This window comes from Ambystoma mexicanum, chromosome 3q, assembly GCF_040938575.1.
Source record: "Ambystoma mexicanum isolate Mex_15411 chromosome 3q, UKY_AmexF1_1, whole genome shotgun sequence".
NCBI lineage: Eukaryota > Metazoa > Chordata > Amphibia > Caudata > Ambystomatidae > Ambystoma > Ambystoma mexicanum.
In genome coordinates, this window is record NC_090926.1 from 580,843,640 (window position 1) to 580,871,565 (window position 27,926).

Genomic DNA, 27,926 nt, shown 5'->3' on the forward strand with positions numbered 1-27,926 from the left:
TTTCGGTTCCATGTCGAGGTCTGAAGCCTGATTGTGCAGGGTCAAGGAGATTGTTGGCTTCAACAAAGGCATTTAGTTGGGAGTATGTTGTTCGAACGATGAGTTTAGCAAGGAACCTGGTGATTGAGATGGGGCGGTAGTTTTTGGGGTCGAGAGGAGGTTTTTTTTAGAAGAAGCTTGACATGAGCAGTTTTGAACCCCTCAGGGAAAATTCCTGAGGAGAGGGAGTAATTTACGATGGATCTTGCGTGCTCTCCTGCGCAGGTAGATGCGACTATTTCTTTGAGGGTTGAGGCGGGGCAGGGGTCTAGTGGGGAGCCGGATGGTTTCCGGGCGGCGAGAAGTTTGAGAAATTGGCCTGTTGATATTGGAGGGAACGAGTCAAAGGTGGGTTGGGTTGCAGTTGCTGGGGCAGGTGGGGGATGACAGGTAAGGGGGGAGGATTAGGTGGCGGGGACATGAGTGCCTGTTTGTTGTTTAGAGAATTTGTTCTTTCAAGGGCAGTGGTGTAGAAGTGGAGAGAGAGTGAGTCGCAGAGAGACTGAGATGGGGTCGATTGGGTGGTGGTACAGGTTGGTTTGGTGAATTCAGAGATGATTTTGTGGAGTTCCTTGTTGAGGTTTTCACAGTTGAGAATTCGAGAGGTGTAGTGGACTCTTTTTGCTTTTGGCATTTCGGCTTTGTAGTGGCGATGGTGCCGGGCTAGGGTAGATCTACTCAGGAAGGGTTGATCTTTCTGCCATTTGCGTTCGAGGGATTTATACAGTTGTTTTGTCATCTTCAGTTCTGGTGTAAACCATCTGGGAAAAGGGACAAAGTGAGCAGAAGATTTGCAAGTGGGGGTGAGTGGGATTAATGAGATATTGAGCCATGAGTCAAAGGCGGCGGTGGTTAAGGGTTCATTGCGTGGGGTGGTTGGGGGAGGAGATTGACGGAGCGCGTCTGCTAGGTCCAGAGGATTTTTAGTTTCTTCCAGCATTTGCGTTGATTTGGGGGTTCTGGTTCGAGTATGGGGAGGGGAGCGGGTGAGCGAATGGTGAAAGGCACAATGAAGTGATCAGACCAGATGATAGGTTTGGGGGGGCTTAGATGGATCTGGTCATGGGAGCTGAAGATGGCATCAAAGGTGTGTCCTATAGAGTGAGTTGGGCCATTTATGTGGAGGCGGAGGTTAAGCGCATCTAGGCTGTCTACCAGTGAGTGAGTCACAGGGTTGGTCGGAATGTCTAGCCAGCTATTGAAGTCTCCTAGAAGAGTGAGGCTGGGTGGGATGGTTAATTTGAATGGTGGCTATCGAATCACAGAGGTTGCTTGAGAATTGTCTGTCGTAGCCAGGAGCTCTGTAGATGATTAGAAAGCTGTGGGAGAATGTTGGGGGGAGGGATAGTTTGATGAGAAGCGATTCACAGGAAGGGATGATTGTCTGGCCGTCGATGATTGAGGCGGAGATGTGTGATTTGAAAACGATTGCTACTCCTCCTCTGGAGGGTCGGTTGAGTGGGATGAGGGAGTAGTCTGGGGGGAAGGCTTCTTGGGCGATAGGGGCGAAGTCATCGGAGAGCCAGGTTTCAGTGACTAGGTCTGGTTTGTCTGAGGCGAGGAGGTCAAAGATGCCGTCTGTTTTTTGCTACGGATTGGGCATTAAAGAGGATGTATCTTCGGTACGGGGGAATGTTGTGGAGGTTATAGGGGTGGTTGTTGGGAGGAGTGGGTGAGTGGCTCGGGGTTGGAGAGGGGAGGTGGAATCTGGGGGGGTGGGAGAGGCAGGTTGGTCGATGGTGGTTGGGAAGAGTAGGTGGGCTGTTGGAGTAGGTGGGTGTGGGGCGGGTGTGTGGGGCGGGTGTTTGTGGACGGGTGTGTGTGTGTGTGGTTGGTCAGCAGGGAAGACGGATTTGGGGTTGGGAATTCCAGGTTGAAGCGTAGGGGGTTAGGGGTTCTGGTTGTGGTTAGAGAAAATTCAAGGGAGGGGTTCGAAGCAGGGTGAGGAAGGGGAGTAGGGTGGTGATGTTCGAGAATGAGGGAGTAAGGTGGATGGTCGGGTCAGGAGGGGCGAGGAGTGATGGCAGATTGAAGGGGTCCAGGACTGTTTCCTTTTGTTCAGGGTTCTTATTGGAGTTGGTGTGTGTGAGAGGGTAGGGGGGGTCGGAGGGTGATGGGGATGCGGCCACTGTTCTTGCCAGAGCGAGATGTGCAGTTTCTAGGGAGGGGAAGGTGTGAGGTCGGTTGAAGTGGGGAAAGGGGGGGTTAGTGGGGGCTAGGTGTGTCTGGGAGGGTTGGAGGTCAGTACATTGGTGGGGCCAGGGGTGTGGGCTTGATGGGGGCTGGGACGGTGGAGGGGATGGAAGGCACAGGGGTCTTAGAATGGTTGGCTCGCCATCGGGCTCCTCTGGCTTGATGTTTGGATAGGGGGTGGGGTGAGAGCGTCTTCTGGCTTGCGAGGTGGATGGGGAGTGGGCTGAGAATGTGGTGGAGGGTGGGATGGTTTGGGGTGGGAGGGGAAGGGAATTAGGGAGAGGGGGGGAGGCGAACCAGAGTGAGGCTTTTTCTGTGGACCTCGCTGGGCGGGATGCACTCATGACGTGGCTAGGGCTGAGTTAGGGTTTGGTTGTAATGTCAGGATTCGACTGTACCACAGTGACGATATTAGGCACACTTTCTAGGTTCAACTATACCACAGTGATGCTATTAGGTACACATTCTTAGATTCAACTATACCACGGTGACGCTATTAGGCACACTTTCTAGATTCAACCATACGACAGTGATGGTATTAGGCACACGTTCTAAATTCAGCTATACCACCGATTCGTTCTTAAGTACACTTTCTAAGTTCAAAGATTGACACAGTGACGCTATTAGGCACACTATTTGTTCAACTATACCACAGTTACGCTATTGGGCACATTTTCTAGATTCAACTATACCACAGTGATGATATTAGGCACACTTTCTAAGTTCAACTATACCACCGTGATATTAGGCACTCTTTCTAAATTCAACTTTAGACACACTTTCTAAATTCAACGCTGTTAGGCACACTTTCTAGATTCAATTTTAGCACAGTGATGATATTAGGCACTCTTTCTAAGTTCGAGCTTTGGCACAGTGATGGGTTTAGGTACATTCAATGATAATTGTGCTGACTATCTAGGTTAGAGACTCAACACAGTGGAGTCATTTAGGCACATTCATTGTTGTTGGGATTACAGTCTAGATGTAGGAATTACAACAATAGGGCTTGTAGGTATGAATGGTAGGGTTGTTTGGCATGAAGTAATTGCTTCAGTTCCCACCCTTGCCACACTTACTATTTGGTTGGTGCTGGATGATGTCAGTCTACTGGCTTCCTGCTTCTGCGGATACCTGCACATACGATCTGGAGCCGCCTTTGTGGGAGCCACCCTTTGTCTCAGGCCCTTCGTCGGAGAGCTGCCCTGGCAGAGGGCTGCCCTTGGGAGGTCAGTAATAGCGAGGGTGACACGGTCTAAGGGCCAATCAGGTTAACGCTGGATTGGGTCAGCATATGTGGAGGGAGGGCTCAGGAGGCGGGAGCTTGGCAAACCAGGAAGGAATGGTGGAATGGAGGCTCACCGGGGCCAAGGGGCACACAGAGACAATTCTTTTTTTTAAATGGGCAAAACCGAGCACTCTGGGACTCGATCCACTCACCTGCTGGAAGCTGGCACAGAGGAGGCAGGCAAGTGCGGCGCGAGTCTATGGACTACAGCGCTGAATTGGGTCAGCCCATCAGGGTGTCGGGAGGGCTCGGGAGGTGGGAGCTTGGCAAACCAAGAAGGAAAGGTTGAATGGAGGCTCACCGGGGCCTAGGAGCACACAGACCACAGAGACAAATTATTTCTTTTAAAATGGGCAAAACCGAGCACTCTGGGGCTGTAACGCTCACCTGATTTCCACAGAGACGCTGACCCGAACTGGACTGCTACCGTTTCTTCTATCGTGAGGCGCAGGGCCCGGAAGATGCTCTGGACGGGGCCTCCGAATTTGGATTGCCTGGCTTGTAGAGTAAGTTTTCTGCAGGTGGAAGAAAAGGGATTGATTACCAGCTGGGGTGGATATGTGTTCCCACCAATCTCCCGTTTCTCACTCTTCTTGACCCCCAACTTGGTTTCTGCGAGCTCTCACCTTAGGTATTGTAAAGATGAGCTCTCCATCCTGCTTCAGGTGCAGGGGTGCGTAGAATCCAGTTACGTCACTGGATGGGAAATAGTTGCGGACACTGTGCCCTTTCGTCTCTCCTGCGGTAGCCTTAAGTATGAGTGTCTTTTCTCCACAGGAGCCGGACCCAGAAACCTAAAGCAGGTAAGTCTCTTGGTGAGTATTTGTTCTCCGTGCTTAGTTAGTGCTCACCATGTATTCCTCTTATGCAGGTGCTGGGATGTAGCTGGCGTCGTGGCCGCGGTGGAGGAAGGTAAGTGAAAGAAAAGCGACTGCTTACTTCTAATGATTGTCTTTTTTTGTCTTTCAGGTGCCGAGATGCTGCCGGCGTCGTGGCCGCGGTGGATTTCGGCGAGGCCACGGATGGGTAAGGCAAGGCGGCGCGGCTGCGAGCGTTTGAGAGCGCTGCTAATCTTGTACCTTTCCTTTGCAGGATCGTCGGAGGTAGGATTGCTGAGGCCGGATTCCGGTAAGTATAATTTCTAATGCTCGCCTTCTCTTTTCTTGTCTGTTTGCAGGTGTTCCGGGTTGCTGGCGGGCGTGTCAGGAGCCAGGATGCAGGAGCCGACTCGGTGAGCGTCCTGCTGCTGATGCAGAATAACGCGAAGCACGTGTATTCCATCGGGCGTGGTTTAAATAGCAGAGAAGTGCTTCAGGTGTGTGTTCTTCCACCGGCCCCACCCAGGTAAGAAAAGAGTTCCTGAATAGAGGAAATAGTTCCTCCCAGCCCTGATGGCTGGGGACTCAGCCAGACTGGATTGTTCTGGGTAAGTATGCAACATGGTCTGCCTCAAGTAAGTCCACCCAAGCATTATTACACAGTTTATCAATATGAGCGCCGGGACTGAAGCCTTTATGAGCCTGGCGCCAAAGGCGCCAGGACACGGTCCAAAGGGCCCCTGTAGGGGTCTGCTGGGTCTGGAGATGTGGAAGAAGGGTCTGCTTCCGGGGGCGCTGGGCCAGTCCTGGCTCCTCGGGCGTAGTGCTCATGACAGGGGCTCGATCCACTCACCTGCTGGAAGTTTGGACTTCATCCAAACCAACAAACTGTCATACATAAATGTCCCCTTGTTGTTATCTCTTACAAGAGTATACTTACAAGAGTATACTCACATGCGCATGTTCACTCGAGTTTTCTTCAGCTACAAAGTCCTATTACTGACCTCTCTTTCTTTCTGTAGCCATGCCAGCAAGAGGATTTCTATTAAAATGGCTCCTCCCAAACCGTATCAGGAAACGCGTGTTTTTTTTATTTAGGGGACTGGTTGCTATAGATGGGCGTGACTCCTTCCTGGTGACTGGCTTGGGCTTCGCAAAGTACGGGGGAACGACTGAGATCTAGTCCAGCCCAAACTGCTAGGTCACATCCCTTCTGCACGAGACCACAAGCATCCCCAGACATGTTTCAGCCTTGTTGGGCGTCATCAGTGAGGAGTAGCTTGGGTCTCTAGGCCCAGCAGGCACGGGACCCACGTCTGGGCATACCCGTCCCACTTGGGGTGACAAAAGCAAAACAAAGGAGGTGATGGCTGGAAGGTTTAGAATGAATCTTAACCACAGAAGGGATGTGACCTAGCAGTTCGGGCTGGACTTTCCCTTTTGGGGTGGGGCCAAGCCTGATTTGCATATGGTCTTTCCCCTTCTGTAATGGCTTGGCAGGCGAAGAACGATGGTCTGTAGGGTTGCCCTGAGCAATGCCAGTGGTTAGGATTCAGTCTAAACCTTCCAGCCATCACCTCTTTGTTTTTGCTTGCGTCATATGAGCCACCCGCTACAGGTAACGCCACCACCGCACTGACTTTCGAGGTCAGGTTTGTTGGCTCTCCACTGATGGATGCGACGGATCCCTTACCTCCCTTGGTTCAACTCCAGCACTTAAGACGGCTGTCTCGCTACAGCCTCAGAACATGGGCTTTTAGTCAGCGTCCTTGCTTGTGGGACTCTCCTCCCAGAGATATCTCTCTCTTCGGAGGTGGTTTTCCTAGTCCTTCTTTACTGTTTGTCTTAAGTAGCTGGGACTGCCCTCATAATATCAGTCCTATTGAGAGCAGCTAGTTGAATACTTTATGCTTGACTGCAGTGTTCTTGGTTTCTTCTTCATCCCAGTCCTTATCACAAGTAGACTGACACATTACAGTAATATATTGTCTCGGATTTTATCATGTGTAAGGAAGAGTTAGGTGTTATTACCCCTTGTGATTGGAGTTAAAGCCACTGTTTCCCAAACTCTCATCCTTATCCCAAGGCAGGGAGTTCCTCCCTATGAGGTCCTCCCTCATGTTACCACCTCTAGGGGGACTATCGGTTAGCGGCCTCATCTGCCTAAACTCCAAGAAAGAGTCTTCCCACCTGGGGAGTAGTGACACCATCTGAAGGATTGTTACAGGACCTAGGTTACAGTCACCTGGAACCCTCTCAAAAGAGATTATAATGATTGGGTACTCCCTATTTTTTATTATCGGGGGGGTCAAATCTGCACAATGGGAGACTATTAAAGTAGATATAGAACTTTCCGGTCGATTCAAAACATTCTATATAGGTTCCCAAAAAGAAGTCAATGCAGAACCATATTACTTCACTAAGGCAAATTATAAATATTGGAAATGCCTGACTCTTTGGAAGTGCAAAGAGTATAACAGATTCAAAAAGTGGCAGGTGCGCTTCAGAAAAGTGTCAGGTGTTTCTGAGTTCCTTCCACTCTAATCACATTTTTAATTTAATGTAGTGTGAGTTGCTTTTCATGTTATTTTAACTCACTGTCCTATAAATCCTTATTTCGAGCGACATTTTTAACTTGGGAATGTTCTGAGATATTTAGTTGTCTATAGTTTACCCGTACTTGTTCACACTACAGCACCATTATGTAAAGCAAATAATGTATAGATCGATAATTGCGTCACAAACCTCCAGCACTGTGTATCAGCGTGGCCCTGCTGAAGGTGTGAAGTCGTGCTATCTGTTGATCCCTCACATGAAATATTGTGACAAAAGATTGTGAACATTTGCAATAATAAAGTTAACTTTTTCTGTTATCAAATTCTTGCAGCTTTTCATGTGCAGATATGAGAACCGTTTTTCCACAAATGTTTCACTATTAGGTGTAATGTGTAGTATGTATCCAGTCTACACATGTATATGTACTATTTGTTGCTTTACTGTGTAAGCACTTGTCATAATAAAAACACTTCCATTACCCAATTGTCTATTTCTTTAAGCTAAGGTTTGTTATTCTTTTTTAAAGTTGTGTAGATCATTATTAAGAATATTAGTGAACATAACACCAGTTAACAGTATAATTATAGGTTTATGTATTTTGGTCGAATCCCCGCCCGCAACTGTTTGGGGTCAGGCCATATTGGATTGTGTAAGGGGTGGAGAGGAGGGTGGGTGGTGGAGGGTCGGCCTACCTCACATTCTGACATTTAAAGAAATGAGCTCAAAAACTTTTGAAAAAAATGCAACTCGTTCAGATTCAATTCAAACACATAGGGCTTCATTACAAGTCAGCCGGTCCTGAAACAATGGTGGCGGTAAATCCGCCGCCACCGTTGTTTCCGGACCGGCTGATTCCGAGTCCTGCAGGTGGGAGGTGTCACTCCCGCCAGGTCTGACCTGGCGCGAGTAACGCCACCCGCCTGCAGGCGGACATGGAGTCACCGGTTCTGTCATAGACAAGCCGGTGTCTCCATGGTCCCCTTCCCCATGGAGTCCTATGGGACTCCATGGGAATGGGGCTTAACAGAATTCCGCCTCCAGAATTACCGGGTCACCAGGGTTGTAATGCCCTGATGATTCTGGCAATCACTGAGGCGGAATGGAATTACCGGTCCAGCGGCAGCCTGCCGATTTGTCCGGCACAGCTACCGCCAGACTCGTAATGAAGCCCATAGATCCATAATTATGCCAATGGATAAGATATCTTACACTTTGGTCCAATTAAATGGTTCTAATAAATCTTAAATATGATTAATATGTAAGAACCATGAACTGATAACTTGAGTAATATAGGAAATGAAAATAAGGCCTACTTTAACAATATAAATAATGTCATGGAATATAAATCACTAAAAATATCAAACCGTCAATGAAAAGAATTAAATATTTATTAAGTACAACAATGAAGTGAGTGACAACCTAAAAAAAGAGATAACTGTGACCATGTTTCCCGGTGGACACATGGAAATGGAACTACAACACCCTTGGGGGGGCCTGTACCTTCAGAAAGATAATAGCCAGTATATAAGGTATTCCCAATGCGTCTACCCCATCCACTTTCTCCTTTGCCAGGTACCAGTCTGGAATTCAAGACCTAGTAGAGTTTTGAAGAATGAACAACTCTGCATTAGAAGGCCAAAAGGTCTTTGGATATGGTATCGTCTTTGATCCAACTAAAAGAACATTTGAATACACAGTCTGCAGAATGGACTATGAAAAAGACATGCTTGAGGGTATGCAATGAAGTTGGCAGATGAAGAGATTCAAGGTTGGCAGAGTTATTGTGCAGCTGCGTGCAGGAGGCACCATGGTGGGATCAGGCATCTACCATAACAGCACTGCTTGACTTCAAGTTGGCAGCTGACAATTTATAACTGATACAAACCATTAGATCTGAAGGTGATGAGTTACTCAAAAGAGCCAATCACTTTGTCACGTACACACGAGGACTTGGGTACATTTATTAACACCCTTTTTCAGTTTCAAAAGGGGCAGGACTATACAGGGAGGCTTGGGTCAAAGTTCCTAGTATGGGAGTTTGGAAACAAGCGTTGCAGTAAAGAGCAGAGAGGAAGAAGGAAGGCGAAGGGAGTGGAAGGAGAGTGAGACTTAGAGAGGTGGATGGTAGAGAGGTGATGGGAGAGGAAGGTGAAAAGAAGGGAAAGCGGGAGAGCAGCGTAAAGGGGGGAAAAGAAGAGAGAGATGGAAGGTGAGACACAAGAGAAAGGAGAAAATTACTTGGAGAACAGTTTGAAAGGTCCAAACAAAATCGGTGTAGGAAGAGGAGGGCCACCGATGGAGGAACATTTGGGGAGATGTACTGAGGAAGAAAAGGGAGGTGGAGGAAGTGCAGAAGGTGGACCCTGAAAATAAGGTAAATACTGTGGAAGAAGGCCTGTGTCCGTTAAGTATGCAAGCTGGCGCCTGGTTGTACATCTTAATCTAATAACTAGCCCATCAAAAGTAGAGAGGTTGTGGAAAGGCAAGGAGGAGTACCCTGGATAAACCAACTTGACTGTGGTTTAACTCTCAACACCAAGGTGAGTGGTGCCTCTCTTCGGTTTCTGGCCATGCCGATGCATCACATCAGTTTCTGGCCCCTGAAAGGGCCTATCTTTGTCTTCAAGCTCATGACAGACAAATGGCCTAGAGAGCAAACAAACTTCATGCCTAGTAGAGCCAATGCATCATCAATACCAGGAGGGTCAACCCATGCTCATATAGAGCACTAGAGGGGGACTAACCATTAACACTCATCAATACAACTCTAGTTGAGTAATATTAGAATGCAGAAAGTGGACACAGGAGAAAAGTACTCTAGAAGAAAGGGGGCTTCCGCACGAGTGTTAGGAATGTCAGCAGAGGGAATGTTCTGGGTGTGGAACGCGAACAGAGAACACTAGAAGATAATGCAAGGCAGGTAATATGGTGGTTAGTGTGAGGGTGAGGATAGAGTTGTTACTGCATAAAGATGAACTAAAAGGAAATAAAGAAGTTGCATATACTGGCTGTGTCCTGGTTCGCTTCCTTAACTGGTGATGAGTTGCGGCAATGACAAAGATCCTGCAATTGCCACTGATTGTGGTTGCCCTGGGTGAGCAGGTACAGGATTAGTTGCTCAGTTGAATGGTGGTGCATTGGGACTCTGCAGGCCTGTATTGGGCAGTGTCTGGGCTGTGGGTGAGCCTATGATGACAGGAAGCCCCCTAGCAGCATAGCCGTGCATGCACGCGACAACACTCGTTCCAAGGACGCATCAGCGGATGTTGCCAATTGTTACCTGGCCATTTGAGACATGATAAGTGTTATGAAGATGCGGCAGAGGCAGGTAAGTTTCATATAAGCATTTATTTAAGTTTGTAAGGGGAAAGAAGACCCCCACGCTAAAGGGCTCCCTCTCCTTCAGCTCTCTCCACCAACTGACAATATTAGAACATAAACAAGAAACTCAGAACCAACATTCTATGATATCATAAGAGACACCATAAAATGTATGAAGCTACTTACAATACATCTCTGACAGGAAACTTCCCTGTTCTAGGAAGAAGCAACACAACACTAAGGAGTTGACATGTCTGTTGCTAAACTATGTAACACGCTGAAGGCCATCACTGTGGGCACTACACTCCGTGCTGTGCCCTTCCCCCATGCAGTTCAATGACCGAAAGAAACACTTGCACACATAAAAAAGGGAGCATGCCGTGGCACAATTGACTGTTACTCTGAGGGGATTTTTTTCATTGGACCTTAAAAGGGAGATTACAGACATTTGTCCCTGTGAACAAGGTGACACATACCAAGGGCAGGAAAATAGGGAAGCAACAGAAACAAATTAAAAGATTATGGCAAACACATCAAGCACTGGGTTGTTCCTAGGTTATTAAACGGAAAGAAAGATTCCAGAAGTATATGTTGGCAGTATATGGTCCTAAATATTCGAGTGAAAAGAAAGGCACTGTTTCATTGTTGAGATCGGGCTGGACAACAATTTCTTAAAACTACCTGAATGCATGGAGATGGGCAACCGACTCAGTTTGATATATGCATAGCCAAGATGAACAAGCATTACGAGGTGAAAAGGAATAACATTTTGGCTTATCAATTTGCCATCAGACAACAGAAATATTGTCAGACCATTGAGTAATTTGTTACAGCACTGAGAGGGTTGGCTATAAAGTGTTGTTTTGAACATTATTAGAAAGAGTACATTCGAGATAAGTTGATGATCAACAGGAGAGCAAGTGGTTCCCTCGTCAAATGGGAACTAGCCTACTCACACTGAAGCATCTATTTCCCATTAGAGAACCGGCCCTCCAACCTGGAGAGCCAGAAAGGTCCTCTTGTATAATGGGAGCTAGCCTACTCACAATGAAGCATCTACTTCCCATTAGAGAAACGGCCCTCCAACCTGGAGAGGCAGAAAGGTCCTCCAGTCTAATGGGAACTAGCTAATTCATAATGAAGCATCCATTTCCCATTAGAGAAAAAAACCTCCAACTTAGAGAAGCAGAAAGGTCCTCCCGTCTAATGGGAACTAGCCTACTCACACTGAAGCATCTATTTCCCATTAGAGAAACGGCCCTCCAACCTGTAGAAGCAGAAAGGTCCGCTCGTCTAATGGGAACTAGTCTACTCACACTGAAGCATCTATTTCCCATTAGAGAAACGGCTCTCCAACCTGGACACGCAGAAAGGTCCTCTCGCCTAATGGGAACTAGCCTATTGACAATGAAGCATCTATTTCCCACTAGAGCAGAGGTCTTCAAACTGTGGCATCCCGGGGGGGTGGGGGGGGTGCCAGAGCCCAGCATGAAATGTAAAAAAATAAAATAAAAAACAACAAATATTTCTTTATTTATTAAATTTTTTAGATTGGAGGAAATGAGAAGGGGCAGCTCACATGGTCAGACTGGACCATAAAACTGTCTTAGGCACCTATGAAAAAAAATGTCCAGCAGTTGCAAATGGATATTCAGTCCTTTAGTCAGAGACTGTTTGAATAGTACCCAAGGGGTTGTTTTTTGTTCAAATTTAAACAAATTGTGATATTTAAAGAATATTTATTCAGCAACAATGGTCAAAACTACTAGCTGCTTAGTGAAGTAACTCCTCAAACTGGCCCACATTGGCCAAAAAGTGGCCTATTTTGACTGGCCTACACTAGCATTTTGCATTTTTGGTACGGTCATCGCCCTATTGCCCTATAGGCCAGTCCAAGCCTGCCGGCTCATCCATAATGGGTGAGGGGGGCGTCCACCCACTGGCCACCTCACCCATTGCCGAGGAGCCAGCCCAGTGAAACACTGAGTACTCCCTCAGCTGCTTTTTCCAGCTGAGGGAGTGCTCCTGGGCTGGCTGAACTGTCAAAGGGAAACACTGTTCGCCTTTGACAGTTCATTTCTCCAGGCGCACATGATCACTGAGCCATGCAACGCTGGGGGTGTTTTGCTTCGCCAGCCTTGCATAACTCATTGGAATTGCTGGCTGGGGCATGTATGTGCGAGGGGGTGCTCCTGCGCCTCCTCGCACATATGGGCCGAGCAACCTGGAGCGTGGCATTTTAGCAACCACGCACAGACCCCTGCAGAAGTTACGTTTATGGTGATTTATTTTTTATTTAAATGTGTATGGTTGGGTGTATGCTTGTGTTATGGCACCGTGGTGGGAGCAGGATGGGTGGCAGCACTGGAATAGTGGTGGGAGTAGGGTGGGGAGTGCCCAGGGTCTGTACTGGGAGTAGGGTGCGGTGATGGCACGCAAATGTTCATAGCGATTTCTACATACTGTCCATCTGGCACTTTTGGGGGGGCCCGGCCTGCCCAAACTTGGCTCAGGGGGGGGCCCAGGCCAAAAAAGTTTGAAGACCACTGCACTAGAGAAACGGGCCTCCAACCTGGAGAGGCAGAAAGGTCCTCGCGTCTAATGGGAACTAACCTACTGACACTAAACCATCTATTTCCCATTAGAGAATCGTCACTCCAACCTGGAGAGGCAGAAAGGTCCTCTTGTCTAATGGGAAGTAGCCTACTCACACTGAAGCATCTATTTCCCATTACAGAAACTAGCCTGAAACCTGGAGAGGCAGAACAGTCCTCTCTAATGGGAACTAGCCTACTCACACTGAAGAATCTATTTCCCATTAGAGAAACGGCCCTCCAACCTGGAGAAGCAGAAAGGTCCTATTGTCTAATGGGAACTAGCCTACTCACACTGAAGCGTCCATTTCCTATTAGAAAAACAGCCCTCCAACCTGGAGAGACAGAAAGGTCCTCTCGTCTAATGGGAACTAGCCTATTCACAATGAAGTGTCTATTTCCCATTAGAGAAATAACCTTCCAACCTGGAGAAGCAGAAAGGTCCTCTCGTCTAATGGGAACTAGCCTATTCACAATGAAGTGTCTATTTCACATTAGAGAAACAACCCTGCAACCTGGAGAAGCAGAAATGTCCTCTCGTCTAATGGGAACTAGCCCATTCACAATGAAGCATCCATTTCCCATTAAAGAAACGGCCCTCCAACCTGGAGAAGCAGAAAGGTCCTCTCGTCTAATGGGAACTTGCCTACTCACACTGACGCATCTATTTCCTATGAGAGAAACGGCCCTCCAAACTGGATAGGCAGAAAGATCCTCCCGTCTAATGGGAACTAGCCTACTCACAATGAAGCATCTATTTCCAATTAGAGAAACTACCCTGAAACCTGGACAAAGGCTAAAACTTTTTACCTGACATGTCCAAACCCAAGGGTCAGGCAATTAACAAGAATCACACATACCTGATGGTGCTTTCTCTTCGCCACAGGGATAAAAAGGTGGCACACAAGACCGCAATACAAGCAAGGCAGACCGCGCGACGTGAGAGCTGACTCCGCACGGCAGTTCAAGAGGAGGAGAAAGACGGCGCATACCGAGAGGGCGACGAGGCGAGAAGCAGCCTTGCCCTTTCCAATCCAGGCCTGTGAAACCTCAGGAAAAGGAATCAGAAGGCTGTGAACAATAGCCAGCATGTACCTCCTCCGCTGATAGCCGGGGAGGGACGCTTGTCTCTGTGGTACCAACCTTGACTCGATGGAGAAAGAAAGGCAAGCGGTTAGTCGAGGCGAGAATAGACAAGAAACCGAACTGTGTTGAACGAAAAGTAGCAAGCAGCTAATTGAACTGTGAATGCATAAAGAGCTACTGATGCTAGAAGGGGGAATACCAGCAACAGAGGAGACCGGCACCACGCGGGTGCTTACACAGGAAACTACCCGATTGTTGAAACTGCCATAACCAGAAGGCCTTGGCAAAAGGTGAAAACGGGGTCAAAGTGGTCATACAGGGATCTTGTGAAGTTAAGGGAAGAGAATCCTGCATCGTGAGAATTGGGGAAGTGAATCCTGTGTTGTAAGAATTGAATGATAAAGGCACGACTGATAAAGTTGGAAGGAATTAACCCGGCGGAGGGATGCTGACAAAAAAGTGGTGAATGAAGTCCCTATGAACAGTGTGTTGACAGGAGTGTACCTGACTGAGGGTTGTCCACAGTGAACTGTGCAGAAGTTGGCAAGCGTGAACCTGGCAGAGGGATGCCGACAAAGAGTGGCAAAGCCTGAAGGACTGTTTAAAAAGACATTAAGATTGGTGAAGGCAAGAAAAGCCATAGTGAACCCAAAGGAGGGAGGCTGACGTTTGAGAGGGGTCCATGTATGAAAGAGGGAGATCCAGGAGTGGAAAATCATCACCCAAAATCCATTGAGAAAGGAACGGTTTATTTGGTTTGCCGAATACAATTTGTGACGGATCTGCGCCCAGAAGAGGGGCACCCAGGGGTGAAGCATTCACCCAACGTATGTGTGGAAAATAACTTTTTGTTTGTTTGTTGAATACATCGGGCCCTCGAAGGCAAGAGACTTTTAATCGAAAGAGACTTAACCATCGAAGAACCTGATGGCTGGTACAGATCTGTCGGCTCATGCTTTGAAAGCTTGAGTGTGTGTTGTGCTCAGGAGATCCACCTTGTGCCGAGCTGAAAACGTGGGGAAGGGAGACCCCTGGCAATCACATTCTGCTTATTTGTGAACACTTCTTTCTTTACTGAAACCCTATCCCACACTCTTTCTGTAATTATTTGTAAGGATTTGGCAATAGATTTTTTTAGTATAAGTCTTTTACTTTGACAACACGCCACAAGGAATGCCTTATTTTTCATTTGATGGTCGAAGCTTGCCCCCATCTTAAATTTAGGTTAGGCGTTTTTCCACCCTGCATTTACAGTTTAATAAACACCCTTGAACTATGATCACTTGTGTCTGTCTTTACTGTTGCAGCAGGTTTATCACATATCAACCCTTTAATGTTTTTGGCTGAACTGGAAGTTGTATTCACATCATTTATAACAAAAAGCGTAATGCAAATGTTAAATAAAGACTAACAGCAGGTGACATTTATTAAGCAAGCAGGCTTACCTGGGGCTGCATCCTGAAGTCTTGAAAGGAGTACAATCCATAGGATATTTATCAAAGATCTCAATTAGTCACTTGTCAGGATACTGCTTTTAGGCTCACATGTCGGATGATTCTAGTACTTGTGAGTTTTTAAACTACCTACCATCAGTGAGTTTGGGGGGATGCACGACCATGCACACACAGTCGTGTGCAAGGTTTTGACTGCTGGCATTTCCAGCGTTGTAGGAACGTCCAACTCAGAGTACGTGGGTGCCTGCCATACATGGTATAAAAGGGTGTCTGCCCAGTGCTTGTGTGTAGGGAATTATTATAAGCATATTCAGCTATCCATAACAGGTCGAACTAGATTCCTTCAGCTTGGTATAACATGCAATGCAGATACTGCTCGAGCGTCTGATTTGTCCTCTCAGTTTGACCATCCGTTTGGGGATGGTGACTGGTGGATAGCGGGATGTCGATCTGGGCCAAAGAGCAGCATTTTTGCCAGAAGTTAGATACGAATTGAGTACCTCGGTCTGAGACCAAAACTGAAGGAAACCCATGGAGCCGTACAATGCCTTCAAGAAATACCTTTGCCAGAGTGGAAGCATTTGGGAGCCCCTTAAGAAGAATGAAATGTGCCATTTTTGAAAATGGGTCCACGACCACAAGAATAGTGTCAAACCCTTGACTGGGTGGCAAGTCAGTAATAAAATCTAGGGACAACGTGTGCCAGGGTGCTGGTGGGATTTCCAATGGTTGTAATAGCCCAGCCAGTTTCTGCTTGGATTACTTGTTTGAGCACACACTCCAGAAGATGGGATGAATTGGATAATGTCTTTACGACACGTGGCCCACCAATAATTTTGTTTTACCTTGGCTAGGGTTTTAGCGATTCCGGGGTGGCCCTCGATCAAGGAATCATGATAACCGGACATGACTTGTTCTCGTAGTTCTTGGTTTGGTAAGAATAAACGATTCCTGAAGTAGGGCAACTGATCTTTTATCATGTAATGTTCTCCTTGTGCACTCCACGCTTGTAATTGCTCCAGACTCATCAGGTTTTGGATTTCTTCATGTAATTATTTCTGAGTTATGGTTGCTGTGATTCCTAGGAGCTTGTCACTCGGGATGATTGCTGATGGGTCAGGGGTCTGATACCCTTGCTCTTCCACCCCATACGGGAAAGGGCATCGGCCTTCCCGTTTTTCACCCCTGGTCGAAATGTAATCACGTAGTCATATTCAGCAAATAAAAGAGCCCAACGGAGTTGTCGTGAGGATTGGGCCTTTGCCGTTTTTAGGTACTGAAGGTTCCCGTGGTCAGTTATTACGGTGATTGTGTGTCTGGCGCCCAAGAGGTAGTGCCGCCATGCCTTAAAGGCTGACTTAATGGCCAGGAGTTCTTTGTCTGTGATAGAATAATTGAGTTCAGGGGGTGTGAATTTACGCGACCAGAAGGCAACAGGGTGTAACTGGCCCGTTTGGGGATCCTTTTGTGAGAGGACGGCTCCCATAGCCATGCTTGAGGCGTCCGTTTCCACCAGGTATGGGAGATCATGGCGAGGGTGGCGTAAGATTGGGGCAGATGTGAATCTTGCTTTGAGTTCCTGGAAAGCCTCCTCGGCTTCTGTTGTCCACTGGAACTTTTTGTTGCTTTTCTTTAGTAATCACGTGATGGGATGCAAGATTTGCGAAAATCCTGGGATGAACCGGCGGTAGAAGTTTGCAAAACCCAGCATACTTTGAACCCCCTTGAATGAATTTGTAGATGGCCAGTTCAGGATAGCATCTACCTTGTGTACATCCATTCGGATTCCATTCGGGCTGAGAATAAAGCCCAAGAATTTCACCTCGGAGACGTGGAATGAGCACTTTTCGAGCTTGGCGTAGAGCTGGTGTTGACGGAGTTTCTCCAATACGGATCGGATGTGTTTAACGTGGTCTTGCTTTGATGCGGAATATACTAGGATATCGTCGATGTACACTAGAGCACAGACATCAATCAATTCCTGTAGAACATCGTTCATGAAATATTGAAATGCAGCAGGCACGTTGCAAAGGCCAAAGGGCATTACTTGATATTACTTGATACGATTACCGTATTTGGTGCGAAAAGTGTTTTTCCATTCGTCCCCCTGTTTTACACGAACAAGGTGATATGCCCCCCTCAGGTCTAGTTTTGTGTAGATTTGGGCATCTTTGACTTGATCAAGCAATTCAGTGATCAGTGGCAGGGGGTCGCGATTTTTTACGGTAATCTGGTTCAGTGTGCGATAGTCGATGCACGTTGTCAAGTCCCCCTCCTTTTTTGGTACGAAGAATTGAGGACTGGCTGCTGGAGACTTCAAGGGACGGATGAACCCGTTGGCCAGGTATTGGTCAAGATAGGCCTTCAGGTGTTGGTTTTCTGGTTCCGTGAGTGCGTAAATTCACCCACAAGGGATTTGTGCGCCGGGTATCAGGTCAATTTGGCAATTGTATGGTTTATGCGGTGGCAGGGTATTAGCCTGTTCTTTCTGAAAGACATCTTGAAAGTCCTGGTATTCACTTGGTAGGGTGCCGATTGCCACAGTCGCAAGCGTGGAGGTTCTGGTGTCTATTGGTTGTTTCTCTTGGCGATAACGTGTGGGCGCAAGTCTCGGGAAAGGACAATTCTTTTGCTCGCCAATCAATTCGAGAATTGTGAGCTACCAACCATGGCATTCCCAAAATCAACCGGAACTGTGGTGCCTTAATGAGGTCGAAAACGATAGATTCTTGGTGTTCATCCTGGCACAGAAGGGTTAAAGCTGCAGTGAATTGGGATACTGGACCAGAAGCTATTTCCGTGCCGTCGACAGTGGTAACAGTGTCGGTGGTTGATTTAGGGCGTAACGACAGCCCCATCTTTGCTGCAGGATCCTGGTCGATGTCATTCCCAACGGCTCCACTGTCTATGTACGCTCTTACTGCATGCATCCGAGTTGGTTGTTGGTGATTGATCAAGACCACAGAAAATGGGAGGTCTGTAGTTCACTTTCTTCGCTCGACAAGTGGACCCCTACACTTGCCGGGGTGGGGAGTTTTCCGATTCCTTGATGGTATCTTTGTTGTCCGCGGCCCCTACCGGCCTCCTCGGTGGCTTCACAGGGCACTCTTTAAGGAAATGACCTGACCTTCCACAATACAGACATAACTGCTGATGTTTCCTTTTATGTCATGATGCCTACCCCCGGGCATCCGGATCGAGTCCATCAGCCCCGGGAGCAGGCATCGAGATACTCATTAAAACCCCAACAGCCCCGGCTGGGGGCTGTTTGGATTCAGTCCTGGCGCCTTCGGCGCCAGGCTCATCATAGAAATCAGTCCTGGCACCATAGGCGCCAGGCTCATAGACTTTACTTACCTTATGCAGACCATGCTGCAAATGAGTCCAAGCCAACGTGAGGCCTGGATGGGACTATTTTATTACAGGTACTATTTTTTACTCGGGTGCGGTTCTGGGGAACTTCTTACCTGGGACTACTTTGCAGGCTATTTAAACCACGCCCGAACAGCAGCTCATGCTTCGTGTTATTCTGCATCCAGCAGCGTAACGCTCACCGTGTCTGCAAGTCAGCATCCAGTCTTCTGCCACGCCCGCCTCGAATCCGGAGCTCTTAGACAAAAGGAAAAGAAAGGGGAAGAGGTTAGATCACAGGCATTATTTGATTCCTTACCTGATTCCAGACCCAGCACATCTCCGAGCCTGGAAAGGACATTATTTCAGCACGCGTCGCTTCGCCAGCAGCAGCGCCGCATTATACTCACCAGTCCACCGCATCTTTCAACTCAGCGCTGCCTCCATCATTTTCTTCGTCGAAACCCAGCACCTGGGGGGAAAACAAAAGGAATAACAAGGTGAGCCGAGAAAACCGACAAAGACAATCTCTTGCCACCATAGGCTTACCTGCTTTACCACTGCTTTAAACTGTGGTATTATCCTTTAATTTGCCGCATCTTTCTATGCCGCACCTATAAAGGGAGAGAAAACAGCAAGTTAAACTGAAGCAACTTTTACCGGACAGTGTTTGATAATACAGACTCTTACCTGAACGCCATCAGCTGCCTCCAGGCAATATTCTTTTGGACCCAGCTGCAACCTAACAAGGGAATGGAACAAGAGTGAACATCGGACATATTGAACTCTTTGAACTTTATAGACACTGGAGTCAATATTCCTTCGGAACGCTCCAGTACCTTCAAACCAGTGAAGTAACTGGTATCTACGCGCCCCTGCATGCCATGCAGGATGGAGAGCTCATCATTTAAAAACATAAGGTGAGGTTACCAAGAGGGGATATCGGAGGTGATTAGTGGGGAGAACGAGAACAGTTGGAGGGGCCATCACAAAAGTCCACAGGTGGCTAAATCCCTTTCGCCACTTGCAGGAGAATGCTTCTACGAGTCCAGCAGACAAGATTAGTCGGGCCAGTCCAGACTGTCATCTCTTCACTACGCATCACGTTGGTGGAGACCGCAGCTGTCCGGGTCCGATCGACGCCCCTGTGGGAACCAGGTGAGCGTAACATTTTATCCCTTTCCGCTTTAGTCAAGGGGGATCTGACCCCCCCGATTTGCATTGGTTCTCCTGAACCTTCCGTTGTTCGGGCAGTATTGTCCTTTGAACGCACATACATAGGGCGAGGGTCCGGTCTGGTTCGATCTGCTCTTCGGTCCTGCAACCTATGATCCAGTTGAACAACAAGGTCAATGATTTCTGAGCAGTCTTTCGGGGGGTTCACTACTTGTGCAAGAACATCCTTGCGCTCACCCCGCAACCCCCGATGGAATAACGTGGTTCTCTTCTCCACTGGCCATTCTGCTTCAACTACGAGTCTATTGAACGTTGCTATGTATGTTAATAGGTCTTGATTCCCTTGGCGTAGGGACAGAAGTTCGTTGTCTAATGCCTGCCCATGAGTATGACGGGCGAACAGCTTTTCCATCTCCTGCTGAAAGCCCCTGAAGTCATGCAGCAAAGGATCGTCTTGGGCCACAAAGGGTACAGACCAGTCCGCGGCGCTACCACTCACGTAGGATAGCACAAAAGCAACTCACGATTGGTCATTAGGAAAGGCCCTGGCCTACAAAGGAAGTGCAGGCGGCACTGGTTCATAAACATTGCAAACCTCTTGGGATACCCCGTAAATCGTTCAGGCGGGGCCAAGGGAACTGCCCCAGGAAGGGTTATCTGAACGGGATTGGCTGATGGCGCTGGCATCGAAGGCCCGCTTCCCGGCAATGGTGCATGCCCTGCTTGTGACTAGAGAAGTTGCCGGCTTAAATCATCAGTGCGTTCTTTGGCTACTATCAGCTCAGGGTGTTGGTCTCCTGCCTGGCTGCATGTACTTCGGAACGTAGCTGCCCCAACATGTGGGCTAACTGGTCGGTTTCTGATGTTTCCATGATGCCCAGCTGGATTTTGATGCGAGTCTTTGCGTTCTGTAACGCTCACCTGGTTATCCACGGGGACGTCGCTCAGCCTGTTCTGAGCTCTTACGACCTCGAACCCTTCCCTGGAGGCTATTCGACTGGAGACTGGGCCTAAAACACAGGATTGGTAGAGTTTAACTCCCTATTGTCTCTGTGTGCTTGAACCCCTTCTTCCCTGGGGTCCAACCCTTCCCTTTGATCCACAGCTCACCTTGTTTTCTTGGATAGTGTGCTCTCCGTCCTGCTTTCAGCGCAGGGGTGTGTTTCGGGCTCGTTGCTGCCTAGTTATTTCACTGGCAAGAGTCCGAAAGGTAAGTATAAAGAGTCTTTTGAACAGTTCTCCAACTTCGTTCCTTTCCTTCCTTAGATGATGGCCTGCGTCCGGGGATGGCGGCGTGCTGCTGAGACGAGTAGCACTGAAGGTGAGTAAGAGCACGATGCGCGATGCACCCCTTTTGTATTTGCATTGAACTGAGTTCTTTTTTCTGTGTCTTTTAGGTGCCACAACATTTTCAGCGTGGATGCCGGTTATGAAGAACAAATGTGGTGGGTAAGCGCGGTATGCGGCGCCTCTAGATGTTTCCACGCTAACCTGGAGTGTCTTTTCCCTCTTGCAGATGGATGAGAAGTTCCGGAGACAGAGTTCCCCAAGAGCGGCTGGGATTCAGGTAAGCGTTTGAAGCTTGTACAGTATTTAAAAATAAGCAAAGATTTGTAGAATGCTTACTAATGCCTTTTTTCTGTTCTTTTCCCTTTTCCTCAGGAAGCGGCATGCCGGGATGGGAAAGACACCGCCGAAGATGCCTGCAGAACAGAAGGAGCGATGAATGATGGGCAGAAGCGCCGCAAGGTAAGGCTGTTCCTAACAGTGTTCTTGTTCTTGCAGGAGCGGAGCGCAGAAGAAAGATGCAGGCCTACTGGAGACCGATACGAACACTGAGTGTCACGCTGCAGGTGCAGAAAAGGCAAAGCATGTTTCTCAGCCTGGGTGGAGACCGATACGAACACTGAGTGTCACGCTGCAGGTGCAGAAAACGCAAAGCATGTTTCTCAGCCTGGGTGTGGCTTAAATAGTCTCTGTTTATCCCAGGTGTCTCTGGGCTGAACCACACCCAAAAGACTAGACCGCACATGCATTTCTGGGAACCGTAATATGTGGGGGCATCCATCTTGTCCCCATCAATGCACTACAAGTCCAATCCCCAATGTTATCCTATGGGAGTGAGTGAGACTGGTGCCACAAGCGCCAAGTCTGACTCCAAGTGGGTCTTTGGAGGGAAGGAGAGGCCCTTGAGGGCCATGTAGGTGATCGTGGCCTGGCTCCATCCTGACATCTTGGAGGGCTGGGGACATGAGGGGCAGGAATCATGACACACAGGTATCCTGAGGTCCACTCCCCTTGGGATGAACTTGGAGCGGGGGTCTGCAGGTATGTGACCAGATTACTTGAGGAGTCAGATTGGCGCTCTGTAATTGTGGTACTGTGAGAAACCTGGGGTGTTTCTCCCAGGCTGTTTCCGGAGATCTCTGACTCAGGTGGCCGGGGAAGGGCCTTCGCTCTGGGATCCTAACCCTGGAGGTGGACAAGTGAGGGAGAATCACCTGGGAAGGGGACCCTTGGAGATTATGGGAGGAACGCCACTGGGCGAGACACGGCATTCCCCCCTTCCCGACACTCCCCTACCCAACACGCCCTCAGTCATTATGGGATACTGTCAATCAAATCCCATCAAACCCCAGTATACTTCTATAACATGAAAGAAACACAAAAGGAAAATAAAAGCAACTTTGTATATTCACCCCTACACCCTGATAAAACCCCCCATTATTTGGATACATTTATTTCCAACAACTACAATTCCCATAATTCCTCCCCACTGCGGTTTCCCAAAACCACTGGGATGAGGAAGAGGCAGAGGAGAGTGATGGAGATTACCCATAGGGACCAATACACCATGAGTTCCTATGGGCGGTCTCCTTGTCCCATTAACAAGGTCATGCAGAGTCAGGCAAGGCCGGACAATTGCTCACACCGGACTCTTATTACCCCTCCCCAACAGTATAAAAGGTGGAGCACTAAGACACACACCGAGCGAGCTGGGGATGCAGAAGGGTGCAGAGAAGCCAGAAAGAGAGACCGGTGGAGCTGGAAAGAACCTGGAAGGCCTGGAGGAAGAAGAACTACCCAAAATATTAGCCTGAGGGTGCAGGGGAGGCTGCAGTGTGGAGTAGAAGCTGTGCCTCCAGGAAACCAAACCCAGGGGCAGCTGGGGTTGCCTGGCAGCACCCACATCAGAGCTCCTCCACTGGGTGGAATCGGGGAGCCCAGGCCTTTGGGGTGCAGGTGGTAAGACCCTTACACCAGGTAAACATCCCCTTGTGCTCCTGCTGCTCCTAAACCGCGAGAATGCCCTTTTAAGCAGGCGCAAAATAGAGACAGATGTCCAAAACCAGCTCTTTTGAGAAACTGAGTAAAAGGGCCAAGCCCGGCTGAGGGAGGCCTAAACAGGTGCGAGTCCGACTGAGGGAGATCTGTGAACTTTTGAGAAGGAAGGCCCGAGCCCGGCAGAGGGAGGCCTACTGTGAATATTGAACTTAAGTGGAAGACAGGTCTGAGACCCGGCCGAGGGAGACCTGTGCAAGTGTGAACTGTACCTATTGAGCGAGGAAAAAGGTACAAAGGAGCTGCTCGTCCAGAGAGGTGGCTGAATAGGCAAAGGAGAGCGTGAGATCAGAGAACCAGGGGAGAGAGGCTGCAAGCGAAAGCCCCTCATTTACTAGAATGCAAGATCTCCAAGAGGCCAAGAAGGTTATGAGAGCCAGCCCAGTTGGAAAGAGACTATTGTATCCTGTGCCACAAAGCTGACAGCTGCCCTCCCGGGTGAACAGCGGAGTTGGGGAGGTACCAGCAGATTGAGAGAGTTATGCTCTTGACTTCAGTTGAAAAGCAACGAAAGCAGGAAGCCTCCCTTCGCAACCACTGAGTCAAGTGAGAGGATGAAAGACCGGTTTGTGTTGAGGAGCGCCTGCAACAATTGTGCCAGAAGCTGAAGGCTGAGAGTAATGAAAATGAAATGCGAGTGAAGATTAAACAACATATATGAGAGGAACAGATAAGGATACAGAGTAACCGAGTGGTCAGGCGAAGGATAAAGCCCAGTCGAAGGTCTCTGTGAAATGTTCTACGAACTTTGACGTGTAAAAAGGAAGACTCGAGCCCAACCGTGGGAAGTCTTGACAAGGCGCTAGCAAAACCATAGAGCAAGGGAACCCCGAGAAAGTGAGTGATGAACAAAGACTTTGTTGTCTTGAGCCAGAGTGAGGGGAGTCATTGTTGAACTATTGGTTTTGAGAAGGAGAGGCTTGAGCCCGAGCGAGGGGAGCCATTGCTGAACTATTGAGAGACATTATCTGTATTACCACGAGACCGTAAAAGACAAAACCAGCTGCCGAAGTGTTAAACAGACGGAGTGTGTCCAAGTGCCGGTGTTCCACCTTAAACCCACGCGCCATATAACGTCGGGAAGGGGAGACATAGCCATACATACACTTGCCATTCTGACATTTCTGTTCCACATTGATTTTCCTTTGAAAAGCACATTTATCTATACACATTTTTGTATAAGAGTGGGGGCAGGCATTAGGTTTATTAGTTTAACTGATTATAATTTTGTGACACGACTGACTAGGGCTATTTTCTTTTTTCTTTAGATGGTAGGGCGAGCTCCCATATTAGGTTTAGGGCAAGATAGGAGTTTCCCCAACCCTTTTACCAAAAATAAAGGTTTTTGAAACTGTACATATTGTGTCATTCTCTACTTGCCTTCCTCACAGTACCCAGCTCAGGTGTGCCAGATAAATTACCTTTTCATTCCTCCCAATATTGCCTGGGGCTTTGAAAACCATGTCTACCACCTTGAAATGGGACAAGGTATATTTCCACGAATGTGTACGAGCGTTCAGCTCCTGAGGCGGGGCCGCGCTTTGCTTCACTATGCACAGTGAGTGTTTTCTGGCACTATCTGCGAAGCTGGCCGTCTCTTCTTACGGGTGTTGCTTCATGCTGCACTGGTAGACTGCATCAGGAGGTGGAGGAAGGGTATTGATCCTTCACAGACAAAAGGCCAGTAGCCTTTTGGTTGTGCATGTAACTGTGCTCAGCCAAATGTCATCGATTAAGTGAGGGTGACCAGAGACTCCTTCCCATATACCCCATGGCCATCATCCAATGGCTCAGGGTTATACCTGGCCCCTTAGTAGCCGCACTAGAATTACCCAGAATAAGGGAGGGTACTTTGTTACACCACTTTTAACCCACTTTAAAGTTTCCCTCTTAGCCCCTCATTAATGTGGAGGCTGACTCTGCCACTCCACCATGGACAAAAGAAATGGAGAGCAATAACTTCTAAAGAGATGAGCAGAGGGGTAAAATCAGGGAGTGCAAGAACTACTGAAAGGAGAGAGTATTGGAAAGATTTTAACGGGAAAATATGAAATGCTGAGGGAGAGAGGGTCATACAAAACAAAAAGTGAGAGAGGAAGAATTGCTCATATCTTCTACCACTGGAGTTGATTTTCCTAGTTCCAAACTCCCTGCCACCACCTGCTTTTAGTGGCTTTGGGTTCCATTTTCACTTTCTGTGCTCAGCAGTTTCAGTGAACCCTCTTTTCCCCACCTTTACCGCCTCCAGACTGTTCCTCCTCTCTCTGCTTTGCCAGTTTCTATCCCCATCTCCCTTCAGAGGTCCATGCTCCCTCTTCATTTGCCCCGTCCTATCCTACAGAAGATTCTGCCCTTCCTGATTTTCCTTCCCAACCCCTTGCCTTTCCTCGTTATTCAGCTCTCTGACCCTCTACACTAAGCAGTTCCTGCTTATTTCCCACTTTCCGTCACTCAGCAGTTCCTGCTTTGCCACTCTACCTCTCTCCCTCAGAGGTTACTCCTCTGATTTCTTCCCCTCCTCAACAGTTACTCAGCATTCCCCCCCACCCTCTTGTCTCTCCCCAGCAGCAGTATACTCTCTCCTTGTCATTTCTCTGTCCTTCTGCAGTTTTATTTCCCATACACCATTTCGACATGAGGCGAGGAAGACAATTGGTGAATCTATCGGGCACGGTTGGTGCCAGGTTGTAATGTCTGTATGCCATTAGGCACAATCTTCCTTTGTGTAATTAAGCATAACAAAAGAGTATTAAAGTGCTATGCTGTGACTATGCTTGATGTAACATCAACGTAAGGAGTGGTTGTTACCCTTGCAACCAAATACCAGCAGCCAGAGCCCCTTCCACAGGGAGCATTCTCATGCCCCTTTGACCGCAGTAAAGGTTTGGGCTCACATGGTCACGTGCATATTACTTGTATAAAGAGATTTCCACTTCCACAGTTTGCATTCCTCTTCCGTTGAGAATCAGTACTGATGGTATCCCTCTCCCGAGGCAGAGTGTGCCCCTACATTTTGGATGTCATGTTCACAGTTCCTAAGAAAATTCACCTTTAAGTAGGAGACAGGCAGGTCCCCTCAGGAATGGGCAGTGGCAAGGCTGGTGGAAAAAGTGAGATACAGATGCTGACAACCCTGGAAACTAATAGTTGACTACATGTTTGTGGGTAGTAGTACCAATTGTGTAGTAGTACCAATTCTGTATACCGATGTTTACAGAACACCCCATGGGGGCATAAGTGAGTTTACCAAGCGGTCACGCTCTATGAACCTAGACAGAGCTCATGTTGATGGCAGAGTGGAATCTGATGTGGCATTCATTTATTGTTAATTGAAATTTTGTTGAAACAATTTAGGGAAGATACATACGATGGGTTTGAAAAAAGAATGAGCACACTGTGCTAAAATAAAAGTTTATATTGCAATGGTTTGTATGATAACAATAAATAAATAAAAAAAACACTGATGCTAAAAACTCTGCAATTATTAACAGAAGTGTGAACCAGCTACAGATGGGGTTGGTGTGTCCAGGGAGAGCGACAGAGCACACATTGTTGTGGAAAGTAGGATCCAGTTGCTGACAAACTCTATAGTTGATGGCATACCACATATTCTTAGTCGATATGGCATCTGGATGCAGAAATTATTTTCAGTCTTTGGCGGGTCACACTGTTGGTTGCACTGGGACCTGGATGCTGGCAAGCGCTGTGGTGCTTGGGAGAGCTTGGCGTGGGGTTGATAATCTTTGCTGATCTCCACTAACAGAAAAAGTTGTAATAGTAAGTGGGAATGTGGTGGTAACAAAGTCATCTGTGCAATGTTTGTGAGAGCATTTACTGGTGATAGAAGTTGGAGACAAATGCCTGAAAGACCAATAGTGCTAGGACATGCTCTTCTGAATAACAACACATATTATACTTTAGAATAAAGCAGAACAAGTTTCCTGGCGGCCTCATTTCTTGGTCTCCTGTAATCTACCAACTTGACAGTTTGGCTTAGTAAGGACTATGTGTTCCAGGCTTTGGTTAAGCTTAGCGATCATAGTTCCTCTTTTGTACTGCTGGGGGTTAGATTTTTCCATGGGCCATCTTCCATGTAATCTGTGGGCCAGCTCTGGGCCTGCACGTCCTCCAGTGGCTTTGCAGGTCCTTGTGGTGCATAGTCTGGCATGAGTCCAGATGCTACAGCATGGTGCCGGAGTTGTTCATTTCCCATTAGCCCTTGCATCTTCAGGTAGCCCAGCTGGCAGAAAGGTGGCTGCTTCCGGCGGGTCAATGCAAATAGGAAGCAGGATTCTGGGGGATAAACAAAATGAGACTCAAATGATGCTTGTCATGGCAGTATTCAACATAACTTTATAAGCATGCACCGAGTCTATGCATCAAGCAGGTCCTATGCTGAATAGGTAAGAAGGATGACCCCCTTTGTACTTCCCTTCCAACCTCCCCAATACACCCCTCCTGTATGATACTCCCCCCCATGGGTCCAAACTGACATCACTCCAAGAACCTAGTCTGAAGGGGATTTTATACATTCTAACATTATTTTATAACTCTTTTTATTGGTTTTTACAATAAACATAGCAAACCAACAAATACCTTTGCTTGACTGAGATCCAGAGCAAGTTATCCGCAGTACAGAAGGAGACATTAGGAGTGTACATCATATATTAACAGTATAAAATTGCATGGAACATCAGATACCACCTCCCAT

General features: G+C 47.9%; 1 protein-coding gene and 1 long non-coding RNA gene across 2 annotated transcripts in view; one reads left to right on the forward strand and one right to left on the reverse strand.

The window, feature by feature from the left end:
- The window catches only part of LOC138582762 (uncharacterized), a 448,281-nt gene that overhangs the window by 393,622 nt on the left and 26,733 nt on the right, over positions 1-27,926 (forward strand). The gene's annotated exons all lie outside the window — the stretch shown is intronic.
- The window catches only part of FOXRED2 (FAD dependent oxidoreductase domain containing 2), a 397,384-nt gene continuing 396,067 nt past the window's right edge, over positions 26,610-27,926 (reverse strand). The window contains exon 9 of the mRNA XM_069654375.1: positions 26,610-27,508. Within this exon, the coding sequence (XP_069510476.1) occupies positions 27,252-27,508 (257 nt within the window). The 3' untranslated portion in view covers positions 26,610-27,251. The remainder of the gene's footprint in view (positions 27,509-27,926) is intronic.